We start from the raw sequence: 23,705 nt of genomic DNA, 5'->3' as shown, positions 1-23,705 counted from the left end.
AATTTGACTCAACATGTCATCCCTTTCTTCCTCGTAATGAATCAAAAAGTCCAATGAAGTGGCAAATCTCTTCCCTTTGTGGTCCTCTGTGAGGAGTCTGCGTACCCATCGAGAACACAGTTTCTTAAAGTTTAGGTTTTCAGACACAATTTTGTACAAAACCGATCTTGAAACTTGTGGAAATTCCAAAGAAAGAGTGGAAATTGTGAATCTTCTGTCCTCACAAATCTTTGTTTCGACTGCAGCCACCAAATCATCAGTGATCACAGAGGGCCGGCCTGAGCATTCTTCGTCATGGACGTTTTGACAGCCATTTTTAAACTCTCTAACCCATTGATGCACTTTACCTTCACTCATTGCATTCAAGCCATAAACTTCTGTTAACTGACGATGAATTTCTGCAGCTGATAGGCTTCTCGCGGTCAAAAAACGTATCACTGACCGTATCTCGCACGCGGCGGGCGATTCAATAATCTTAAACATTATAAAGTAGCACAGCGATGCGTACACGTCAGCTACAGAGCTGCAACTTGCATCAGTGTGAACGGGAAGGATGCCGGCAAGTGGCGCGGTGGCTTGTTGCGGCATCCCCGCGAACTACGGGACTATACGTGCAAACGGCCCTTACTTAAAAAACAATCCTCGTACAAACCTTATAAAATGGACTACAGAAAAGTAAATCAAAGAGTGTAATACACTTAATGAAAAATTTCTCTAGTGAAAGAGGAGAAATGAAAAGTATTTGTTTCTAATATTTTGTCACAAAATATGTCGATGACAAGAAGTAATGTTCAAATAGGAATATTAAGTTGCGTACACACTTGTGAACAATATGATCACTCAGGGAAAAAAAGGTGGATAGAGTCTTGCTTTATCATTCTGTGGGCCATACTGCTGGTGAGCACATAGGGGCTTCTACATCTACATCTACATGGATACTCTGCAAATCACATTTAAGTGCCTGGAAGAGGGTTCATTGAACCACCTTCACAATTCTGTAATATTCCAATCTCGTATAGTGTGCAGAAAGAATGAACACCTATATCTTTCCGTACGAGCTCTGATTTCCCTTATTTTATCATGGTGATCGTTCCTCCCTATGTAGGTTGGTGTCAATAAAATATTTTTGCATTCGGAGGAGAAATTTGGTGACTGTAATTCTGCGAGAAGATTCCGTTGCAAAGAAAAACGCCTTTCTTTTAACGATTTCCAGTCCAAATCCTGTATCATTTCTGTGACACTCTCTCCCATATTTCACAATAATACAAAATATACTGCCTTTCTTTTAACTTTTTTGGTGTACTCTGTCAGTCCTATCTGGTAAGGATCCCACACCATGCAGCAGTATTCTAAAAGAGAACGGACAAGTGTAGTGTAGGCAGTCTCCTTATTAGGTCTGTTACATTTTCTAAGTGTCCTGCCAATGAAACGCAGCCTTTGGTTAGCCTTCCCCACAACATTTTCTATTTGTTCCTTCCAATTTAAGTTGTTCCTAATTGTAATACCTAGGTATTTAGTTGAATTTACGGCTTTTAGATTAGAGTGATTTATTGTGTAACTAAAGTTTAACGAGTTCCTTTTAGCACTCATGTGGATGACCTCACACTTTACGTTATTCAGGGTCAACTGCCACTTTTCACACGATTCAGATATTTTTTCTAAATTGTTTTGCAGTTTGTTTTGATCTTCTGATGACTTTATTAGTCGATAAATGACAGCATCATCTGCAAACAACTGAAGATGGCAGCTCAGATTGTCTCCCAAATAATTTATATAGATAAGGAACAGCAAAGGGCCTATAACACTACCTTGGGGAACGCCAGAAATCACTTCTGTTTTACTCTATGACTTTCCGTCAGTTACTATGAACTGTGACCTCTCTGACAGGAAATCACAAATCCAGTCACATAACTCAGACAATATTCCATAAGCACGCAATTTCAATATGAGCGGCTTGGGTGGTTCAGTGTCAAAAGCCTTCCATAAATCCTGAAATACGAAATTGATCTGAAATCCCTTGTAATAACACTCAACACTTCATGTGAATAAAGAGCTAGTTGTGTTTCACAGGAATGATGTTTTCTAAACCCATGTGTGTCAATAGACAGTTTTCTTCGAGGTAATTCATAATGTTCGAACACAATATATGTTCTAAAGTCCTGCTACGTATCAATGTTAATGATATGGGCCTGTAATTTAGTGGATTACTCATACTATCTTTCTTGAATATTGGTGTGACTTGTGCAACTTTCCAGTCTTTTGGTATGGATCTTTTGTCGAGCGAACGGTTGTATATGATTGTTTAATGCATCAGCATACTCCGAAAGGAACCTAATTGGTATACAGTCTGGACCAGAAGACTTGATTATGTTAAGTGATGTAAGTTGCTTCACTACTTCGAGGATATTTACTTCTATGTTACTCATGTTGGCAACTGCTCTTGATTCGAATTCTGGAATATTTACTTCGTCTTCTTTTGTGAAGGCATTTTGGAAGACTGTGTTTAGTAACTCTGTTTTGGCAGCATTGTCCTTGATAGTATCTCCATTACTATCATGCAGAGAAGGCATTGATTGTTTCTTGCCACTAACATACTTCACATACGACCAGAATCTCTTTGGATTTTTCTGTCGGGTTTTGTGACAAAGTTTCATTGTGGAAACTGTTATAATCATCTCACATTGAGGTCCATGCTAAATTTTGAGCTTCTGTAAAAGATCGCCAATCTTGGGGATTTTGCGTTTGTTTAAATTTGGCATGTTTTTTTCATTGTTTCTGCAACAGTGTTCTAACCTGTTTTGTGTACCAAGGAGGATCAGCTCTGTCGTTTGTTAATTTATTTGGTATAAATCTCTCAATTGCTGCCGATACTATTTCTTTGAATTTAAGCCACATTTCGTCTACAGTTATATTATTAATTTGGAATGAGTGGAGATTGTACCTCAGGAAGGCGTCAAGTGAATTTTTATTTGCTTTTTTGAATAGGTATATTTTTCGAGGATTTGGGGATTACAATATTCAATCTCACTACGACAACCCTGTGTTCACTAATCCCTGAAACACTTTTGATGCTCGTTATTAACTCAGGATTATTTGTTGCTTAGAGGTCATGTGTGTTTTCACAACTGTTTACTATTCACACAGGCTGATGAACTAACTGCTCAAAACAATTTTCAGAGAATGCGTTTAGCACAATTTGTGTGTACCTCCAGAATTAAACATGTATTTCTGCCAACTATTATCCTATGAGTCAGGTACGTGTTTGAAATCAAATTCAAGTTTTCTTTGAAGCTTTCAGCAACTGTATCATCTGGATTGGGTGGTCGGTAAAAGGATCCAATTATTATTTTATTCTGGTTGCCAACAATGACTTCTGCCCATAATAACTCACAGGAAGTATCTACTTCAATTTCGCGACAAGTTAAACTACTTCTGACAGCAACAAACACGTCACCGCCAACCGTGTTTAGCCTATCCATTCGGAACACCGTTAGGTTCTTCGCAAAAATTTCAGCTGAGCTTATGTCTGGCTTTAGCCAGCTTTCAGTGCCTATAACAATTTGAGCATCAGTGCTTTCTATTAGTGCTTGGAGCTCTGGTACTTTCCCAACACAGCTACAGCAATTTACAACTGTTATACCAATGCTTCCTTTATCTACGTTCTTCCTGTGTTCAGCCTGCTCCCTTTGTGACTGAAGCCCTTATTGTGTTTTCCCGAGACCCTCTAACCTAAAACCGCACAGTCCATGCCACTCAGTCCCTGCTACCTGTGTAGCCGCCTCCTGCGTATAGTGGACACCTGACCTATTCAGCAGAACCTGAAACCCAACCACCCTGTGGTTCAGACCCTCCACTCGGCTCTGTACCAGGGGTCCACAATCGTACTGTCGACTATGCTGCAAATGGTCAGCTCTTCTTTCATCTTGCAAGCAAGACTGGTAGCCTTTACCACTTCTGTTTGCCGCTCGAAACCAGAGAGAATATCTTCTGATCCAGAGTGACACACATCATTGGTACCGAAATGAGTTTCTCATCTGGAATGATTCCACCCAGTATGCACACAGAGTGAACATTAGTTTTATTACCCTTCTTGTCAGCCAAGCCCCTAAGGGACCCGATAACACGCCTAACATTGGAGCTCCCAACTGCCAATAATCCCACCCTCTGCGATTGCCCGGATTTTGCAGGCTGAGTGGTTTCCTCTGAAACAGGACAGGTGACAGCATCTGGCTCAGCGACAGTGTCAGCCACAGACAGCACCTGGAACCTGTTATTCAGACGAACCAGGGAGGCTTTACGTGGGGCTGCTTGGGAAGTCTTTCGCCTCCTGCTTCGCCTTGGGGCGACCTCCTACTCAACCACAGGTGAGGGGTCAACCTCAGTGCAAGCAGTAACTGGGCTGGCCACCGGTGTGGACCAATTGGAGGACTCTGATGCGGTGGACGTCCGTTGGATTCCACGGCCGGCCCACAGCAGTGGTGCCCATCCACTGCAGCCTCAAGCTGTGTAACCAAAGCCATCACAGCCTGAAGCTGAGAGCGAAGTGTCACCAACTCGGCTCGCATCCACATACAACAATCGCAATCCCTGTCTAGTGTTTTTTGCTTTAAAGAGTTCTCATTTGGAAAAATGACCTCCTCATTTTCAATATGGAATATTAATCAGATTCTCTACAGTGTTTGCTGAAGTCACCTTTCTAATTACATAACAACGTGGATTTTACCATCTAGTATTCAGTGCCAGAGAATATCACACACAGTACCACATGACATGAAGTTCTAAATTTTTGATAAATGCAGCAAACAAAGTGTTTAAGCTTTTGCTGAAATAATTGCAGTTCTGTGGGAAATATTTCATTAGCCAACATCCTGGTTATTTCAACTTCAAAACTTTTTTTTTTTTCCACTGCCCAGTATCTCATTTAGACTTGTAGTTCAAGTGTCCTCTTATCTTATTTCTACCTGATAAAACTGCAGATTTGCTGATTTAGTCAGTTGCCTACCAGTATTTCAGTGCTGAAATTTCTTTCACCTTGTCTTACTTTCTCCCCCTCAGCATGGGACATGGGTGGCTCTTCTATCAAATAATCCTATTCCACCAAACCCTGTCATGTTTTTCACTGAATGCAAAACCCTCTGATTACATACATTAGAGTTACCATAACTTTTCATTCCTGTGTTTGCTGCTGCACGTCAAATACGGGTTTATCCTGTCTTTCTTTTATGTATTTTTTAGTTTTAATGGCTTTCTCAATTTTTCTGAATTACAACTACTACCATGTTACATAAATTATACTTTTTCATACATTTATTTGTCATATAGTAATTTCTTTACCTGATATAATCCTTAGTTCAGTGTATAGGTTGAGAAAATCTGGAAAATTGTATGTCAGAATCAGAACTCAAAAAACATTTGAGAAAGAATAAGAGCCTGTACTTACCAGGTACCATAATACATAAGTGAATGGAGAAGGATGGACAGACACACCTAACTCTTTACATACCATCAGTCCTCGGAGGCCTGTCTGTGATGTTTAATAACTTCTCTATTAGTAACTATACATTTTATTTTAATTAATTTTTATGACTTTTCCTAATTTGTCAAGTTAACCATAATTTTAAAAATAAATTTATAAAACATACCTATGGAATTATGCTAAAGCGTTGGTGCACGTTTCCTCCCATAAGGGCCTAGCAGGCCCATGCGATTAGGCAATTGTGGGTTCTACAAACTGAAAATAATGGAGAAGAGGACTATCAGATGAGGACATAAGGGAATTATTAGAGCAGTCTTCTGATTCTGAAAACCCACCTAGTGAATGTCAATCTTCCAGTGATGATGATAAAGAGGTAGATGGCACTGAAAACTCAAAACTACATGAAGATGATGATTATGAAGAATCCCTTTATGAAGATAGAAAAGAACAATTTAGTGAAGATAGAAAAGAACAATTTAGCGCAAATTCTGTTGAGTGTGAATTATTGTCAACTTGTAATGGGAGTGAAATTTTGGTTACAGCTTCACAGGCTGGAATTTCTGTTAGACGGAGCAAAAAGGATGTGTTAAAAGAAGACCAGGGACCTACAAGTTATTCAATTAGGAACTCTGATAATGTAGAATCTTGTCTTAAGATGTTCTTTCATGTACCCATCATTAACAAAAAGTGTATGGGGACCAACAAGGAATGTTGAATCTTTTACAAGCACTCGTTGGATATAGATTTGCATGGAATGAAAAAAATTCTTGGTATTCTGATGCTGACAGGAGTTTGCAAGTCTGAAAATGAAGATATCATCAGCTTTGGAGTGTTGAGAATGGCCGACCACTGTTCAATGAAATTGTCTCATAACTGCTTCCATGCTATTCTGAGAATGATGCACTTTGACAATGCAGCAGTCTGATGTGAACACAGGTCAAGTGACAAACTGAAACAAATCAGAGAAGTTTTAGAGATGGGAAATTACCTGTAGGGATGTCTATATTCCAGGATGGTGCATGACTTTGGATGAACAGTTGGTCATGGTTACTGTCCATTTCAGCAATACATTCCACCAAAACCTGGTGGATATGGAATAAAGTTCTGGGCAATTTGTGACAGTGCAACAAGCTACTGCTGGAAGATGGAAGTGTATTTGTGGAAGAAACCAGAGCCGTGCAATGTTGTGAAAACCCTGGTGACTGAACATGAAAAGACTGAACATAATATCGTGGTGATAATTTTCTTACATCTCTCAATTTAGCTCATTATTTGTTAGCAGAAGATCTGACACTAGTCAGTACTTAAAAAAAAAAAAAAAAAAAAAAACCATCACAAGCAAAGAAGCTTGATGTTATAATGACTCACAGTGCCACAGAGGATGGCATTAACACTATGGACCAGAAGATCCGATGCTACAATGTGAAGAGAAAAACAAGGTGGTGGCCATTGGTGGTTTCCTTCAACATAATCGATGTAAGGGTAATGAACGCATACATGATTTGGATGATGCTGGCTACCAATTAAAAAATTAAATGTTGGACTTTCATCATCAATTTGGGAAACCAATTAACAGGGGTAAGCAAGACAATGAATTCATTAGTAGCACTGGGTCCGGAAGGGCAGTGAAACCACCAGCTAAGAAAAGGAGAAGATGTGCAAATTGCATAGAGAAGAAAGATAGAAAAAGTCAAATTACATGTTATAACTGCACTAAACCTGTATGCTCAGACCATTCTGCTAACGTCTGTAGACCCTACGCAGATTTGCAATAAGAATAAAAGCCACCAGTAAAAGAACGAAAATTGTGTTTTTTTTAATACAAACTTTAAATAAATAACATCATTTTAAAAGTATTTATACCTCAAAAGTCAAACACATTGTAAGTAGTGAAAATAGTGTCAATTTAAACAATGTGGGCCTCAGAGGCCCAACTGGTAGGCAGTGCTATACAGATTTTATGGTAAGCAGAGAGTGAAATGGCTTGAATGTCTAGATTTTGTAAATTTTGTAGAGATAAACGGTCTTGGCTGCATAACAGGCTTTATTATTTTGTATTTTGCCAATAATGCATTTCATCTTGTTTAAGACAGCTTCAGATTGTCTGGTACAACAGGTGTTAAATACATAGCCTGACAGCCATGCAAACATCGTAACAGGTGAAAACCGTTGTCAATATTTAAGAAATCTGTCTGGTGCCCTGATATAAAATAGTGTTGAGTATATGGGAAATCACATTTAAAATACAGAAGGACGACCTTAGATAGTTTCCCTTGTTGAGTTTTAAGAGACTTCACCCAGTGCCCTCGTAGAGTATGTATACAGGGTGTTACGAAAAGATACAGCCACACTTTCAGGAAACATTCCCAACACACAAATAAAGAAAAGATATGATGTGGACATGTGTCTGGAAATGCTTAATTTCCATGTTAGAGCTCATTTTAGTTTCGTCAGTATGTACTGTACTTCCTCGATTCACCGCCATGATTTCATACGGGATACTCTACCTGTGCTGCTAGAACATGTGCCTTTACAAGTACGACACAACATGTGGTTCATGCACGATGGAGCTCCTGCACATTTCAGTCGAAGTGTTCGTACGCTTCTCAACAACAGATTCGGTGACCGATGAATTGGTAGAGGCGGACCAATTCCATGGCCTCCACGCTCTTCTGACCTCAGCCCTCTTGACTTTCATTTATGGGGGCATTTGAAAACTCTTGTCTACGCAACCCCAGTACCAAATGTAGAGACTCTTTGTGCTCGTGTTGTGGACAGCTGTGATACAATACGCCATTCTCCAGGGCTGCATCAGCGCATCAGGGATTCCATGCGACGGAGGGTGGATGCATGTATCCTCGCTAACGGAGGACATTTTGAACATTTCCTGCAACAAAGTGTTTGAAGTCACGCTGGTACGTTCTGTTGCTGTGTGTTTCCATTCCATGATTAATGTGATTTGAAGAGAAGTAATAAAATGAGCTCTAACATGGAAAGTAAGCGTTTCCGGACACATGTCCACATAACATATTTTCTTTCTTTGTGTGTGAGGAATGTTTCCTGAAAGTTTGGCCATACCTTTTTGTAACACCCTGTATAGTGCAGTCCAAAAGACATGGAAATCAGGGTTACAGAAATGAATCACAAAATATAAACCTGTAAGAAATGCTATTGTATGTGTTCTGGCTGTGCGCTGGAAATATTTAATAGACTCTGGAGCCAGTTTGTCCTTCTATTCATGGAATATGATGCACAGGAAGTGACCATCCACATTATTCTGTCTGACTGCTGCAAACAAGATGATCATAACTATGTACAGCACCTTGCGCTTGGAACTAGTTCTAGGTTTATGATGAGCCTTCGCATGAACCTATCATCAGAGCAGACTTCCTCGTTCTTTACAATCTGCTGATGGAGATGAAGGACTCATGCCTAGTTGAAAACACCAAAGGCTTGACAGCATCTGGATTTTGGCCTGAGGCATCTGCTCATATTGCCTAAGTAAGTCATGTGGCACATAGCTGCTGCATGGAATTTCAGCTCTGACACGACCCCCAGGAGCACCTTAGGAGGAAAGGCATGCCACTGTCCATGACATCGAGAAGACAGGTGATCCCTCCACATCTTGCAAACCACGACGTTTGGTTCCATATCATCTTAAAATTGTGACGGCAGAGTTAACAGTATGATTCGTGAAGGTGTAAAGCGCACTTCCAACAGTCCCTGGTCCTCACTGCTGTGTTTGTTCCTAAAGAAGGGTAGTGCATGGTGGCCTTGTGGTGGCTACAGAGACCTGAATGCCAGAACAGTACCAAATGGATAGCCAGTGCCATTGTGACAAGACTGTAATTATACATTGAGAGTTGCAGTTATTTTTAGCATCCTATACTGTGCAAAATTGTGTAAACAGATCCTGTAGCTGAACAATATATTCCCAAGACAGTGATCATCACTCCATTTGGCGCATTTGAGAGCAAATTTATGACTTTTGGACTCAAGAACACTGCTCAAACATGGCATCGCTTCATGGACTCGGTGCTACAGGGCCTAACTTTTTCTTTCATTTTTTCATCATTGGCAGAGCAACATCAGCATCATTTAACAGAAGTATTTAAGTTGCTGGAACACTGTGGTGTCATCCTAAACACTGCTAAATGTGTCTTTCACCAGACCCAAGTGAATTTCCAAGGTCATTGGCAGGATCACTACCATTGCAAGAGAGGATTTCACAACCAAATAAGGGCAAGGAATTGCATTGATTTATCGGCATGTTACATTTTTTTTGCTGTCACTTGCCACACCCTGCTGAATTACAGGAGCTGTTAATGGCAGTGCTCACTGACCAGAAGAACAAGAGTAACTTGACTATACCATGGACTAATAGTGTATGTGTGGTGCTTGAAGTAACCAGAAAGAGGTTCACAGACACCAAACTACTGCCTCATCCTGAGCCTACTGCACCTTGGCACCAGTAGTTGACACTAGCCAGATGGCAACTCATGCAGTGTTGCATTGATGGCATAGTGACGCATGAAACCATTTGTGTTCTTCTTGCACAAATTATTACCCTCACAAAAGCTGTGGAGCACATATGACAGAGAACTTCTGGCTATTTATGAGTTTGTCAAATACTCAGGCATCACCTTGAAGCTAGAGACTTCATTATCTACACTGACCACAAACTGGTATCTTATGGAATAAATGATGACTAACTGACAACCTCAGCTGCCAACAGGTGTTATTGTTATACGTCGATGTGGACAGCTGAAAATGTGTGCCCCGACCGGGACTCGAACCTGGGATCTCCTGCTTATATGGCAGACGCTCTATCCATCTGAGCCACCGAAGACACAGATGAATAGCGTGACTGCAGGGACTTATCCCTTGCACACTTCCCGTGAGACTCACAATCCCAACTGTCCATAATTCTACATATGTATTGTACCTTATAGACATTTGCCCACCAATTCATTACTCGCGCACACTTTGGCGATTCCCGTAAGCGTTTGGGCAACCTGTATATCTGTGTATCTTATGCTCTTTGCCAGAACAATACGAATCTTCCACCTAGGCAACACAATCAGCTAATGTTCATCTCACAGTTCAGCACGATGTCTGGGACATCTCTGGCATTGACAATGTGGTGGTTGATTGATTGTCTGAATGTCCAACTTTTCCAAATTCCAGGCAATTATGTCAAGCTACATTGTGATGTAACCACATCAAAACCATGGCTGTTCCTACCTATTGCTTACAGTGGGGATATCTTCAATATGCTACACATTGATGTCATCAGTCCATTGCCATTATCTGACAGCAAGTCCTACACACTTACAATTAGATTGTTACACCTGCTGGCTGGAAGTTGCACTAGTGGACAATGTTACAGCAGAAACCTTGGCTTTCATTTTCAGGCCATATTTGGCTGTTGTGCTTGGGCCATCCAGTATACATCATAACAGACAGAGGATGACAAGTTCAATCCAACCTGTTTGACCAAATCACGAAGTTTTGTAGCACAGCTCATCTAAAACAACATGCTACCATGGGATCAGTAATAGGCTGATTGAGAAATGGCACCACTCACATCAGACAGCACTGATGTGCCACAATTCTGAGTGGACCAAGGCCCTTCCCATGGTATTACTCAGCCTCAGAAACACTTTCAAACAAGATATAGACACTTCTTTGGCATAACTGGTGTATGGCAAGATGTTGAGGCTTCCAGGAGAATTCATGGAAACAAATGCTCCATCACAATCAAGGGAGGATCAACAGGAATTCTTACATTGATTGCAAGAGCATGTGGCCTGAATGTGTCCACACCAGCTTCACAGACACAGTACAACTTCCACCTTTGTGCATCAAGACTTGAGTGCCTGTTCACACATCATAGTAACTTGCTAACATGTGTTCCCTGCATGTTATGATTTTGAATCGCAAGCACAGAATGATTGAACAAGACGTGTTTTTTGCTGCCTCCTGTAGCTGTGATCAATAAAACTACTGTTAATTGTTTGAGGGAGATTTTGTGTAGCCCGGTTCTGTCATATCAAGTACATGCAGGTTCTAATAGTCAAATTATAATCTGCACAGCTTCTAGGAATACTTTTCTTGAGAATGTGGAGACATAGCAAGAAAATGTAATTTGCCACAACAGTGTGAGGTAGCTGAGCCTGGGAAAACTGTTAAAAAGAATGGACATTGCAGAATAAAATGCTCTTTATTTCTGGGCATGAAGGAGATATCTCACGATTGTGTTACAAAAATAGGATGTGAGAATGGAGATCTGAATTTGTGTCTGCACCTGATTTGTTTGAGAAACTGAATGAAATGTGTGTGACATTGCACGGAAAGAAGTTGTTTGCCCATGAAATGTGTAAATGTGTAAAATCTTTCAAAGCAAAACTAGATTGGTTTGAAAGGCAAAGCAGTGAAGATAATTATTGACATTTTCCTGTGTTAGGAAAAAATGAAGTGCCTGAAAGTACTTCTACTAAGATGAGGGATCATTTGCAGAGTTTCGAGGCTTCAGGACTTTAAGAAAACTGAGCCCCAGGCCAATTCTCTCTTTTATTCCATCACTGCCATACTGGCAGAGCACCTAAAGAGTTGCAACTTGAAATTATTGACGTGCAGTCAGGTCACATTGTGAGAGAAGTATTTAATGCTGATATTTTTAAAAACTTTGTTTGGTGAAAAAATTCCATATATGATAGAAATTACTTGGAAAATGTTCCTTATATTCGGGTCAACTTATACACACATCAAAAAAAGTTTTTCATCACCTTGGTTCCAAGAGTTCTGGAACCTGTACAGGAAAGTGTAATAGAGATCAACATAAACATCATTTCCACCGTTTTCATTGCTCATGAAAACCAAACATTGCTCGTTGTACCATCACACAGCGAGACCTTCAGAGGTAGTGGTCCAGATTGCTGTACACACCACTACCTGTAATACCCAGTAGCACGTCCCCTTGCATTGATGCATGCCTGTATTTGTCATGGCATACTATCCACGAGTTTATCAAGGCACTGTTGGTCCAGACTGTCCCACTCCTCAATGGCGATTTGGCGTAGATTCCTCAGAGTGGTTGGTGGGTCACGTCGTCCATAAACAGCCGTTTTCAGTCTATCCCAGGCATGTTTGAAAGGGTTCATGTCTGGAGGACATGCTGGCCACTCTAGCTGAGCGAGGTCATTATCCTGAAGGAAGTCATTTACAAGATGTGCACAATGGGGGCGCGAATTGTCATCCATGAAGACAAATGCCTCACCAATATGCTGCCGATATGGTTGCACTATCAGTCGGAGGATGGCATTCAAGTATCGTACAGCTGTTACAGCGCCTTCCATGACAGCCAGCTGCGTACATCAGCACCACATAACTCCACCCCAAAACAGCAGGGAACCACCATCTTGCTGCACTCACTGGACAGTGTGTCTAAGGTGTTCAGCCTGACTGGGTTGCTTCCAAACACGTCTCTGACGGCTGTCTGGGTGAAAGCATATGTGACACTCATCAGTGAAGAGAACGTGATGCCAGTCCTGAGCGGTCCATTCAGCATGTTTTTGGGCCAATCTATACTGTGCTGCATGGTGTCGTGGTTGCAAAGATGGACCTCGCGATGGACATCAGGAATGAAGTTGTGCATCATGCAGCCTATTGCGTACAGTTTGAGTAGTAACAGGACGTCCCGTGGCTGCACGAAAAGCATTATTCAACATGGTGGCATTGCTGTCAGAGTTCCTCCAAGCCATAATCTGTAGGTAGCAGTCATCCACTGCATTAGTAGCCTTCGGGCAGCCTGAGCGAGGCATGTCATCGACAGTTCCTGTCTTTCTATGTCTCCTCCATGTCCAAACAACATAGCTTTGGTTCACTCTGTGATGCCTGGACACTTCCCTTGTTGAGAGCCCTCCCTGGCACAAAGTAACAATGCACACAGGATTGAACCGCACTATTGACCATCTAGGCATGGCTGAACTACAGACAACATGATCTGTGTACCTCCTACCTAGTGGAATGACTGGAACTGATCAGCTGTCAGACGATGTCTAATAGGCACTGCTCATGCATGGTTGTTTACATCTTTGAGTGGGTTCAGTGACATCTCTGAACAGTCAAAGGGACTGTGTCTGTGATACAGTACCCACAGTCAACGTCTGTCTTCGGAAGTTCTGGGTACTGTGGTGACGCAAAACTTTTTTTGATGTGTGTATTTGTGAGCAAAGTTTTTCTTACTCAAAGACCAACAAGAGTAAATATAGATGTTCTTTGAGAGACATTAATTTACAGGCTGTGATGAGAATCTCAACAAGCAATATCACTAGTGATTTCAACATTTTTTTAGAAAGGGGCATTATGGTACATTTGTCTCATTAAACTGATTATATATAAAATTCATTGTACATGCAGCTGTAGGTTATATGAAATTAGCACAAAAATAAAATGAATAAGACTGCCACTATTTTATTTTATTTACTTTTATTGATTTTTGTGGTACACTTTATACCTTGGTTGAAATGCCAAGTTAACTACTGAATGCAATCATTTTCAAAGTTGTGGCCGTCCACTAAGCTTCACTTCCACAAAGGGCCCCTGAGCTGAAACAGTTGCCCATTCCTGATGTACAGGGTTGACTATAGTTCAATTCTTTTATCTTGGCGGCTCGCGCATGCCCGCCTAGACGCGGGAGACTGCTGCGTTGCCAGTTGCACACGACGCACGCGCCAAGAGAAGCAGCGCCATAGTATAGCATAGTTCGCAAGCTTACGTTTAGGGGGGAGTGCGCAGTTCATGAAGTATAGCCACCACGGCCGCATTAACCCTTTCGCTGCTACGAAGACGTGCTCCCTGCATTCCGCGCTGTGGGCGAAGTCACTGCACTGCTCGCCTGTGCAGACACACTGTGTTCCGACTGCTTTGACACTCTTTATCATTCGATTCCACAAAAACTATTTGGCTCAAAAATTAGATTTTTACCTATCTTCTTGACTGATAACTTCCCCCCATAAATGACTTAATTTTGTTTCGATGTTCAACGCAGTTATTATGCAGCATTAAATATAGTAAACCATTCCACGAAATTTTGAAGAGTTTGCAGAAGTAAAGTCCATAGAGTATACTTTCCGGATGGTCGATTTTAGTTGCCACAATGTTGAGAATGAAATGTGGACAAGATACCTATATATTTCATTTAATTTAAGTACCACATAAGTGTCGTATGTAATATTGAGAAATATTCCACCTTTCGCGACTGTAACAAAAGTTTTACTTACACTGGGCACGTTTGGCTTGATTTTAAAGCACTTCAATCAATCAAAAGGAAGTAGACAAAATACATTAAACAAAACTGTGGACTTACAAAAACATTAGGACCTGAATATACCGTCTGGCAGTGAAGTGCTCAGAGCTATGTCAAATACAATTTTGTGTGTGGCACACACAAACAGCATTTATTTGCTAAAACACTGATGAGCCAACACAAACGTTGAATATTGTGCTACCGCAGCACAAAACTAAGAAAGGTGACTTGGCAATGGAGGATACAAAATACAGTCCTCTTATGATGCTTCAAAAGAGAGAAACGCGTCTGGTCTAAATAAGTCGTTTATTACAGTTGCAGAAGAGGGATATATTTCAATACCATTGGTAAAACTGCGACTGTGGAACAAAAACAAGAAATAGAACATGAATACCATTGTGTATGTGCCATACCTTTCACTGATGGAAGTGCTTTAAAATAAAGCCAAACGCTCCCTGTGTAAATAAAACTTTTATTACAGTCGCGAAAGACGGAATATTTCTCAATATTACATACGACACCTATGTGGTACTTAAATTAAATGAGATATTGTTATACAGTAAATATTATATGAAATTTAGGTATCTTGTCCACATTTCATTCTCAACATTGTGGCAACTAAAATCGACCATACGGAAAGTATACGCTATGGACTTTTACCTCTGCAAACTCTTCAAAATTCCGTGCAATGGTTTACTACATTTAATGCTGCGCATCAAAACAAAATTAAGTCATTTATGGGGGCAAGGTATCAGTCAAGAAGACGTGTAAAAATCAAATTTTTTGGCCAAATAATTTTTGTGAAATCGAATGATAAGTGTGTCAAAGCAGTGGGAACACCATGTGTCTGCACAGGCGAGAAGTGCAGTGATGACAAAATCGCGCACAGCGCGGAATGCGGGGAGCACGTGTCTGCAGCAGCGAAAAAGTTAATGAAGAGGCAAAGCACTAGAAATTTCATTCAAACGAATAAAATTCGTGAAGTAAGGCACTCCAATATTGTTTTTAAATACAGAAAATATTAAGCACTGCGCAAGGTTTGAACTCATAACCTTTCACTTGGCACCCCAACACTTTAACCGTTACGCTACCTCAGCTCATTGAACGGTGTTACTCTATAAGGACTTTAACACCGCACGCAACTACTTATAAACACTGTTGGTATGACTATGAATTACTCACACTTCGTCGAAGTACAATACGAAATAAACAATTACCGCTGTTCTTTATTGCGAAAAAGCAGTTCGTGAGATTGAAACAAACACCTTTCCTTGCTATCGCCTGAATTAGGAGTCTTATTGCTTGTTTGGTTTAATTAATTAATAGAATATGAAGCAATTGGTATAAAGAATGCTTTTTCCAAACTTTCTATAAAAGAAAGTCTGCTATCAAGACATTGCTTTTGTTCAATTACTTTATTTATGACTGAACGTTTCTAAAACTGAAGACACTCGTCCGTGCTCTGCACTGCAGTCGAGATCTGGCAACGTCGTTCTCTGTTCATTGGCTGACTGTGTTTTGTGACGTCAGATGCGCAGAACGAACCTAAACTCGGCCGCCAAGATATATGACGCGCACTTTAATTTCCTGTAATGATTTTGAGTTCACCAATTAAAAATTCTGGAATCTGAATATGGAGTATTAGCTCCAAAATACATTAAAGCTGCTTATAATTCAGTATTTACTGACTAATGACAGAATTTTGTGGAAGAACAAATAACCTCTAACGTTTCTGTCTGCCAAATGAAATCAGTATTGACTCAATGAAGTTCGAATGTACAGAGTGAATCAAAATTCCACCGATAAACTTTCAGACATGATAGTATAAACTAAAACAAGAAAAAGAGGTCTGGTAAACATGGCTCTAAATTTATACCTTAAGAGCTGTTACCACTTGTTCAGTAGAACTGATGTTTTTCAGAGTAGTGAAGGTGAACAATTGCTCTTAGTTCTTAAGACATGCATTTCAGAGTCCATGTTTACTAAACTTCTTTTCTTGTTTTGGCCCATACTATCACCCGTGAAAAATTGTTGTTGTAGTTTTGGTTTATCCTGTATGTGTTTTTTCTAAGTATTTCAAATTTTTTATGAACAAAATTTTCACAGTCTGAATTTGGAGTCAGTTATGCTAATGCCTGTTTGTATAATTTCAGTTAAAATTTCTGTTGTCAGTAAACAGTATATCTCTGTATGACTTGTTGCACTCCTTTTATTGCAGATTGTTTGTCATGTGGTCTTTGTGTATGATAACGTGTTAAAACTATAAGGAAACACTCTGCTGTAATTGTCTTGGGTATGAAGCTGTTGCAATTTAATTTTACTACACTTAAATTTAAGGTACAATTCCAGTTGCATCCAAGAAGTCATGCTCAGAGTTGGTGTCTCTTCACTGAATACAATGATGCTGTGACAGAAAGGACATATTCCTATATTAGTGACAAAAATGGCCACTAAGCAGTTCATAGTGATTTATAATAGTACCTGGAGTCTATTGGGCCTTGTTTCAGCTGTCTTTCCAACTTGAAGCTGTTGATGCCACTTTTGAAGACAACAGTATCAAACAAATCTTGTTCTTCTCTTTCTCCACCATTGTACTATCACACTGCTTCTGATATGAATCCACATAGGTAATGAGATTTGTAAACCAAGAGATCTCATGCTACATCTGAAACCTATATGCATTGCCAATTACTGGACATATCTCCTATATACAACAAAGTACTCATACCTCAAAAGGAAAGAACAATGTTGCATAAAATTTCATTCATTTTATGCACTTAACTGGCATAACCCATTGTAGCCTAGGGCTTCACTGGATGTGATCCCTGACGAGGGTTCAGGATGGTCAAGTGGAGTGGCATTGGTGAGGACCTGTGATACTTCCAAGTTGTCAAAGAGACAGCATTACATTAATATCCATTTATTGCTGAGAGTTTTACAGTGATTCAGTCTCCTTCTCAGCATGGCCTGGTAGCATCCTTGCTGCAAGAACTCTCTAGGTGTCATGTCAAAGCCCATGGTGGAATCTGCAGTCATAGTCCCTGGTGCTGACCGCAATTAGTTCCTTAGCCTCATGCTGGGTGGAGCAGTGGCTGGCATGTCTCCACAGCTTAGCATGACTGTGGACATCCAATGAAGCCTTAGCGCTCTCATTGAGCATAGTTGCACTTAGGATCTGCAGACCCATTATGGTAGTTGTCATAATGGCGAGAAACCTCTTATGGCAATTGTCATGATGGCGAGAAGGAAGAAGTCCTACCAGCTACACAGACGCAAGCCCAAGGGGTGGTCTCAGCATTAGCTGATAAGGTGATACACACACTGCCAAGGAGTGGTGGCACCAGGCATCCTGCTGCCAAGGTGAACAGCTTGCAATTGTACAGATTAGTTCTTTATATGTGGAAGATCTGCCTGGCCTTCATCTTCAGTCAGTCATGGTTGTGATTGGCAGGATGGCAATGCCCAGAATTGAAGTTCCTGCCCCCCCCCCTCCCTCTCTCTCTCTCTCTCTCTCTCTCTCTCTCTCTCTCTCTCACACACACACACACACACACACACACACATATACAGAGAGAGAGATGGCTGCAGACTTGTAGAAATAGACTCTAAAAAGGCATCAGCTGGCAACAGTTCATTGTTTGTCAACAGGTCTTCCTGCAGCTAACAGAGCTGGCCTTCTGTTGATATCACTGATGTAGATGGAATGACCAGACTCTGAGCAGTGAGTGGATAGGAGGGGAGGGTTATAAAGTGGTCAATGATGATTCCTCCATATGGGTGACTGAATATGCTCCAGTTTTTTAAACCTGTCAGTGTTCTCTGCTAGATTAATGTTTAGTTTCAGAGCTTCAGAGTATTCTTTTATGCAAGACTGAAAGACATTCCTGAGTAGTCTTTAGGAGTAGTTACTCCATATTGCCCTTTTAACAGAATATTGTTATGCCTCCTTTGCAGTGAAATCATGGTGCTGAATCAGGTGTTCCTGACAGATTCCATTGCACAGTCTATGGCACCTGCTCCTTGCTTCCTTGCTTGTTTAGTGCCCCTAGGTGTTTATACTCATTATGCAAGCATTGTGTACCAGGCAGCCATACTCTGCCTGGACATAGATGCAGGCACCTCAAAAATTCTATTCTTCACTCCAATACTATTTTTTTGCTCAATAGAAGTCTGTGAGCTGAAATATTGGCTTCATTGTCACTATAGACATGAGGATTGCCTCATGTTACAGACTAACTAGGCATGAATGTAGTCTGATGTGTCCCTGAGCGATAATAATTGTAAGTGCTTTTCCTTCTGCAGTACATAAATTCTGCTGGTTTCATTTTAGTTGTAAATTTATGTTCTTTTCACAAAACATTAAATAAAACAACAAGCACAGAATGTTTACATTCAAATAGGTAAAAATTATGACAATTTATCATAATAAAATTCAAAAATTGTAGTTGAATGTTGTGATTGTATCTACAGTTGTAGAAATAGCAGTTCACTTGCAGCTGATTCTAACTATTAATCACAGTGGTCATTAACATGTTAACTGCCACAAGGCCACTGGCAGAGACGGCAAAGTGCCACACCTGACGCTGTTTGCCCACAGTAGCCACAGGCTCAACTGGGTTTAGTCCTCTATATGGTGCATGCATTAATTTGTAGTCCTTGATTGAGTTGATGGTGGTGTACAGGAAATTAGGTACATCATCTTGTTCAATGTTTTGAACTTTGTTTTTTCCAACTTTACTATTGACAGAATTTTCTGTACTAATTCTTACAAAATTTCATTGTCACTCTATTTCCATTGTAAAGATGACAGCTAATTTTGGTATGAACATTGAGTTTTGCTTTATCATATAAAACAAGCATAAATGGTTGTAGGTAAAATGGATCCCCTGCTGTCATCCTGTGGGATTGGATGGCACAACACTGTAAATGTCAATAAATGACTGGTTTCACTGAGAGAGAATCACTGAGAATATTGGAAAGAATGTGATTTTGATGTCAGTGATTCAGCATTATCAGAGTTTTCTACAAAAGAATATGAATTTGTGGACACAGTTAATAACAATATCAATGATGGTCACAACCATTGTATTGGTACTGGCACTGGAGTCCAAGAAAACTGTAGCAGCTGTAAAAAGCCACAATTGCGACCAAGACTAAACTGATAATACCTCTTCAATCCAAGATCACCGCACCATCTCAAGATATACTGTACTAAACAGAGTATAGTTTGTAGCCTTCAGAGGACACAAGGCATCAGACATGGAGCTCTGCTGTGTCCACGGCAGCCTCATGGCAGTTGATGTGTTAAAGAATTACAGTACAGCAAACAAGTCTACTGAATTCCAAATTATTTGAAAAGACTTCTTTAGATTTGTGTTTATAGACTTCATGTGATTTTTTAATGCTTGCTTTGAATAAATATTGTGAATATTGCCCTTGTCACCAAGTAAACAGTTGTTATTATTAATAAAGAAAATACTTGCATAGAATGCACATGAAGTCACTAGACTAATGCATTATTTCTCAGATGGAGTTGTGAACCTTACCAATATGTAGTTGGCAGACAAAGAAATGGGAATGGTAAAATAAGTGTTTCCAGAATGCCTTCTAATACAGATGTAATTATAAACACTGATTCCTGTTCTTCAAGAAAACATTATTAGGCGTGTTTCATATGTACAGTCCTAAGGAGCCTAAAAGTTCCACTTGTTGAACATGAGATCAGCAAAGAACTAGACCTAATCTTGATTATAATAACAAAAGGTGTTATAAGTGAATAAGTCTACGTTTCATGTTTTCATTTCTTTTATTCATCAGTATACAATACAGTTGTCAATAATGTGTTATTTTAGGTTGTGTAAAGATATAGACAGAACTATTTTAATGTTTTTTTTTTTTTAATTGTATTTCATACAATCATATCTGAAAGAACAGACACTTGAGATCTATGGACGTACGAAATACTTTTCCTTGATGTCAGCTGTGTTAGGTATAGATTGGGTAGTAGATCTGTACCTAATACAGCTCATTTAGCATCTTACACTTGTAGATCTAGTATGGATAAAGGAGTTGCCATTTTCATAAAACAAGGGTATAAATACAGAACTGTTGAATTAAGGAAATTCTGTGTTGATCAGCACTTTGAAGTTTGTGCATGTGAACTTCAGCTAGATAATGTTGTGTTGATATTAGCAACAGTGTACAGGTCTCCACTAGGAGATTGGGAGCTATTCATAAAAAAAAGTTTGACTCCCTATTATGCTGTCTGTCAGACAAAGAGAAGTTATTAATCAGTGGTGATTTCAATGTTAACTTTCTAAGCAATTCTGATAAGAAAAATGAACTAGAAGTGTTGTTAACAACATATCACTTGGAATCAGTGATCAGTTTCCCTACATGTATAGCTCAGGACATTAGTAAAAATGGTTTAAATGGCTCTGAGCACTATGGGATTTAACTGCTGTGGTCATCAGTCCCCTAGAACTTAGAAGTACTTAAACTTAAGGACATCACACACATCCATGCCTGAGGCAGGATTTGAACCTGTGACCGTAGCGGTCACACGGTTCCAGACTGTAGCGCCTAGAACAGCTCGGCCACTTCGGCCGGCAGGACGTTTGTACTCTAATGGATAATGTATTTGTACAGAAAGAGGATGTAGAACAAACGCCTGCTTTCCCTGTGGTAAATGGATTATCCAACCATGATGCACAACTGATTAACTTACAAAACCTAACAGAGTGTACAATTAAGAAACCATTAAGTAAAAGTGTGAAGGTGCTCAACCCGGTTGGGTTCTTTGGGAGAAGAGACCAAACAGCGAGGTCATCAGTCTCATTGGATTAGGGAAGGACGGGGAAGGACGTCAGCCATGCCCTTTCAAAGGAACCATCCTGGCATTTGCCTGGAGCGATTTAGGGAAATCACGGAAAACCTAAATCAGGATGGCCGGACGCGGGATTGAACCGTCATCCATCCGAATGCGAGTCCAGTGTGCTAACCACTGTGCCACATCACTCGGTAGTAACCACTGGGGTAAGTAGTATTACTGTTAAAGAGAATGAGACCATCTTAACCAACAGTATACAGGTAACTAATGTATTTAACAATCATTTCTTAAGTGTAGGAGAAAAAATTGGTGAGAATAGTTCAAAAGAAAAAGCCAGGCAGTACATGGAAGAGTCAGTTTTGAAAAATTTTATTCAGATTAAGTTTCATCTAACAACCTCTTGTGAAATAAGGAAAATTATTAAATCTTTGAAAAATAAATGTTCTTTTGGAGTAGATGACATCTCCAACAAGTTATTAAAACAATGTGGAGCTATTACAGCTGATGTTTTGAGTCACATATGTAATGCATCACTGACTCAGGGTATTTTTCCACACAGGTTAAAATATGCCATTATCAGGCCTCTCTACAAAACGGGGGAAACCACAGATGTCAATAATTACCAGCCAGTATCCTTGCTTACAGCATTTTCAAAAATCTTTGAGAAAGTAATGTACTCAAGAGTGGTTAGCCATCTCAACAGTAATGGGATACTTAGTAAATCACAGTTTGGATTTCAGAAATGCTGTTCCAATGAGACAGCAATATACAATTTCACTGTCCACATAATAGAGTCTTTAAATAGTAAAATGTCACCAGTAGGAATATCCTGTAACTTATCCAAAGCATTTGACTGTGTGAACCATGACATTATGTTAGAGACATTACAATTCTATGGTATAAATGGAACAGCATATGAGTGGTTTAAGTCATATCTACAGAACAGGAACAAAAAGTCTCTTTATATGCTTCAAGTGATTCAAAGGAGTTTGCCACTTCATCTAACTGGGGCAAAATTACATTAGGTGTACCACAAGGTTCAATCATGGGTCCCCTCCTGTTATTGATATATGTGAATGACCTCCCTTCTTATGTGAAAAAAGATGCTGAATTGACACTGTTTGCTGATGATACAAGCATAATTATTAATCCAGTAAAAGAAAGTCCGATAGAAAATGATACAAATAAGGTCTTTGGAAAAGTTATTAATTGGTTTTTGGCAAATGGGCTTGCTCTGAACTTTGAAAAAACACAGTACATCCAATTTTCTGCTGCAAAAAGTATAATTCCTTCAATAAACATAACACATCAAAAGAAGTCAGTAGCCAAGGTAGAACATACTAAGTTTGTGGGTGTACTTATAGATGAGAATCTTAATTGGAAATTTCATATTTTGGATCTCCTAAAGTGACTAGGTTCAGCAACTTTTGCAATCAGAATAATTTCAAATTTGAGGATGTAAAAATTAGTAAGCTAACGTACTTTGCATACTTCCACTCTCTGATGTCATATGGAGTAATATTCGGGGGCAACTCAACACTTAGGCAATAGGTATTCACTGCTCAAAAGAAAGTAGTTAGAATAATGTGTTGGTTTCATAGTCACACATCTTGTAGGCATCTGTTTAAAAGTTTAGGAATTCTTACAACTGCTTCACAGTACATTTACTCAGTAATGAAATTTTTTCTCAACAACATGGACCAGTTTAAAATCAACAGCGACATTCATGATTACAATACCAGAAAAAAGAAAGACCTACACTATCCTTTACTTAACCTATCTTTGGCACAGAAAGGGGTAAAATATGTTGCTATAAAACTTTTTGATAAATTACCAGATGAAATAAAATGTCTGATAGACAGCAGTAATAGTTTCAAAAACAAACTGAAATCATACCTCCTTGACAACTCCTTCTATACCGTAGATGAATTCTTGAATATGAGTAAATAAATCTGGACATATAATATATGCATTTTGTGCCATTTAATGGAATGGGATAGATAGTAGAAATATTTAGGTATAACACTATAATGTAAACAAAAAGAAAAAAGGAAAGAAAGCAAAACTTGTTTACTGAGCACATTTCTTGT

General features: G+C 39.6%; 1 protein-coding gene across 3 annotated transcripts in view; it reads left to right on the top strand.

Annotated features, from left to right (window-relative positions):
* The window catches only part of LOC126261714 (5'-nucleotidase domain-containing protein 3), a 149,102-nt gene that overhangs the window by 83,671 nt on the left and 41,726 nt on the right, over window positions 1-23,705 (top strand). Inside the window, exon 8 of one of the 3 annotated variants that reach the window (XM_049958565.1) lies at window positions 19,659-20,043. The exons of the other annotated variants lie outside the window; for them this stretch is intronic. Coding sequence (XP_049814522.1) covers window positions 19,659-19,712 — 54 coding nt within the window. The 3' untranslated portion in view covers window positions 19,713-20,043. Of the gene's footprint in view, window positions 1-19,658; window positions 20,044-23,705 lie in introns of those variants that run through there. 3 annotated transcript variants of the gene reach the window in all.

This window comes from Schistocerca nitens, chromosome 1 (assembly GCF_023898315.1).
Source record: "Schistocerca nitens isolate TAMUIC-IGC-003100 chromosome 1, iqSchNite1.1, whole genome shotgun sequence".
Taxonomy (NCBI): domain Eukaryota; kingdom Metazoa; phylum Arthropoda; class Insecta; order Orthoptera; family Acrididae; genus Schistocerca; species Schistocerca nitens.
This window is presented reverse-complemented; position numbering and strand designations above follow the sequence as displayed.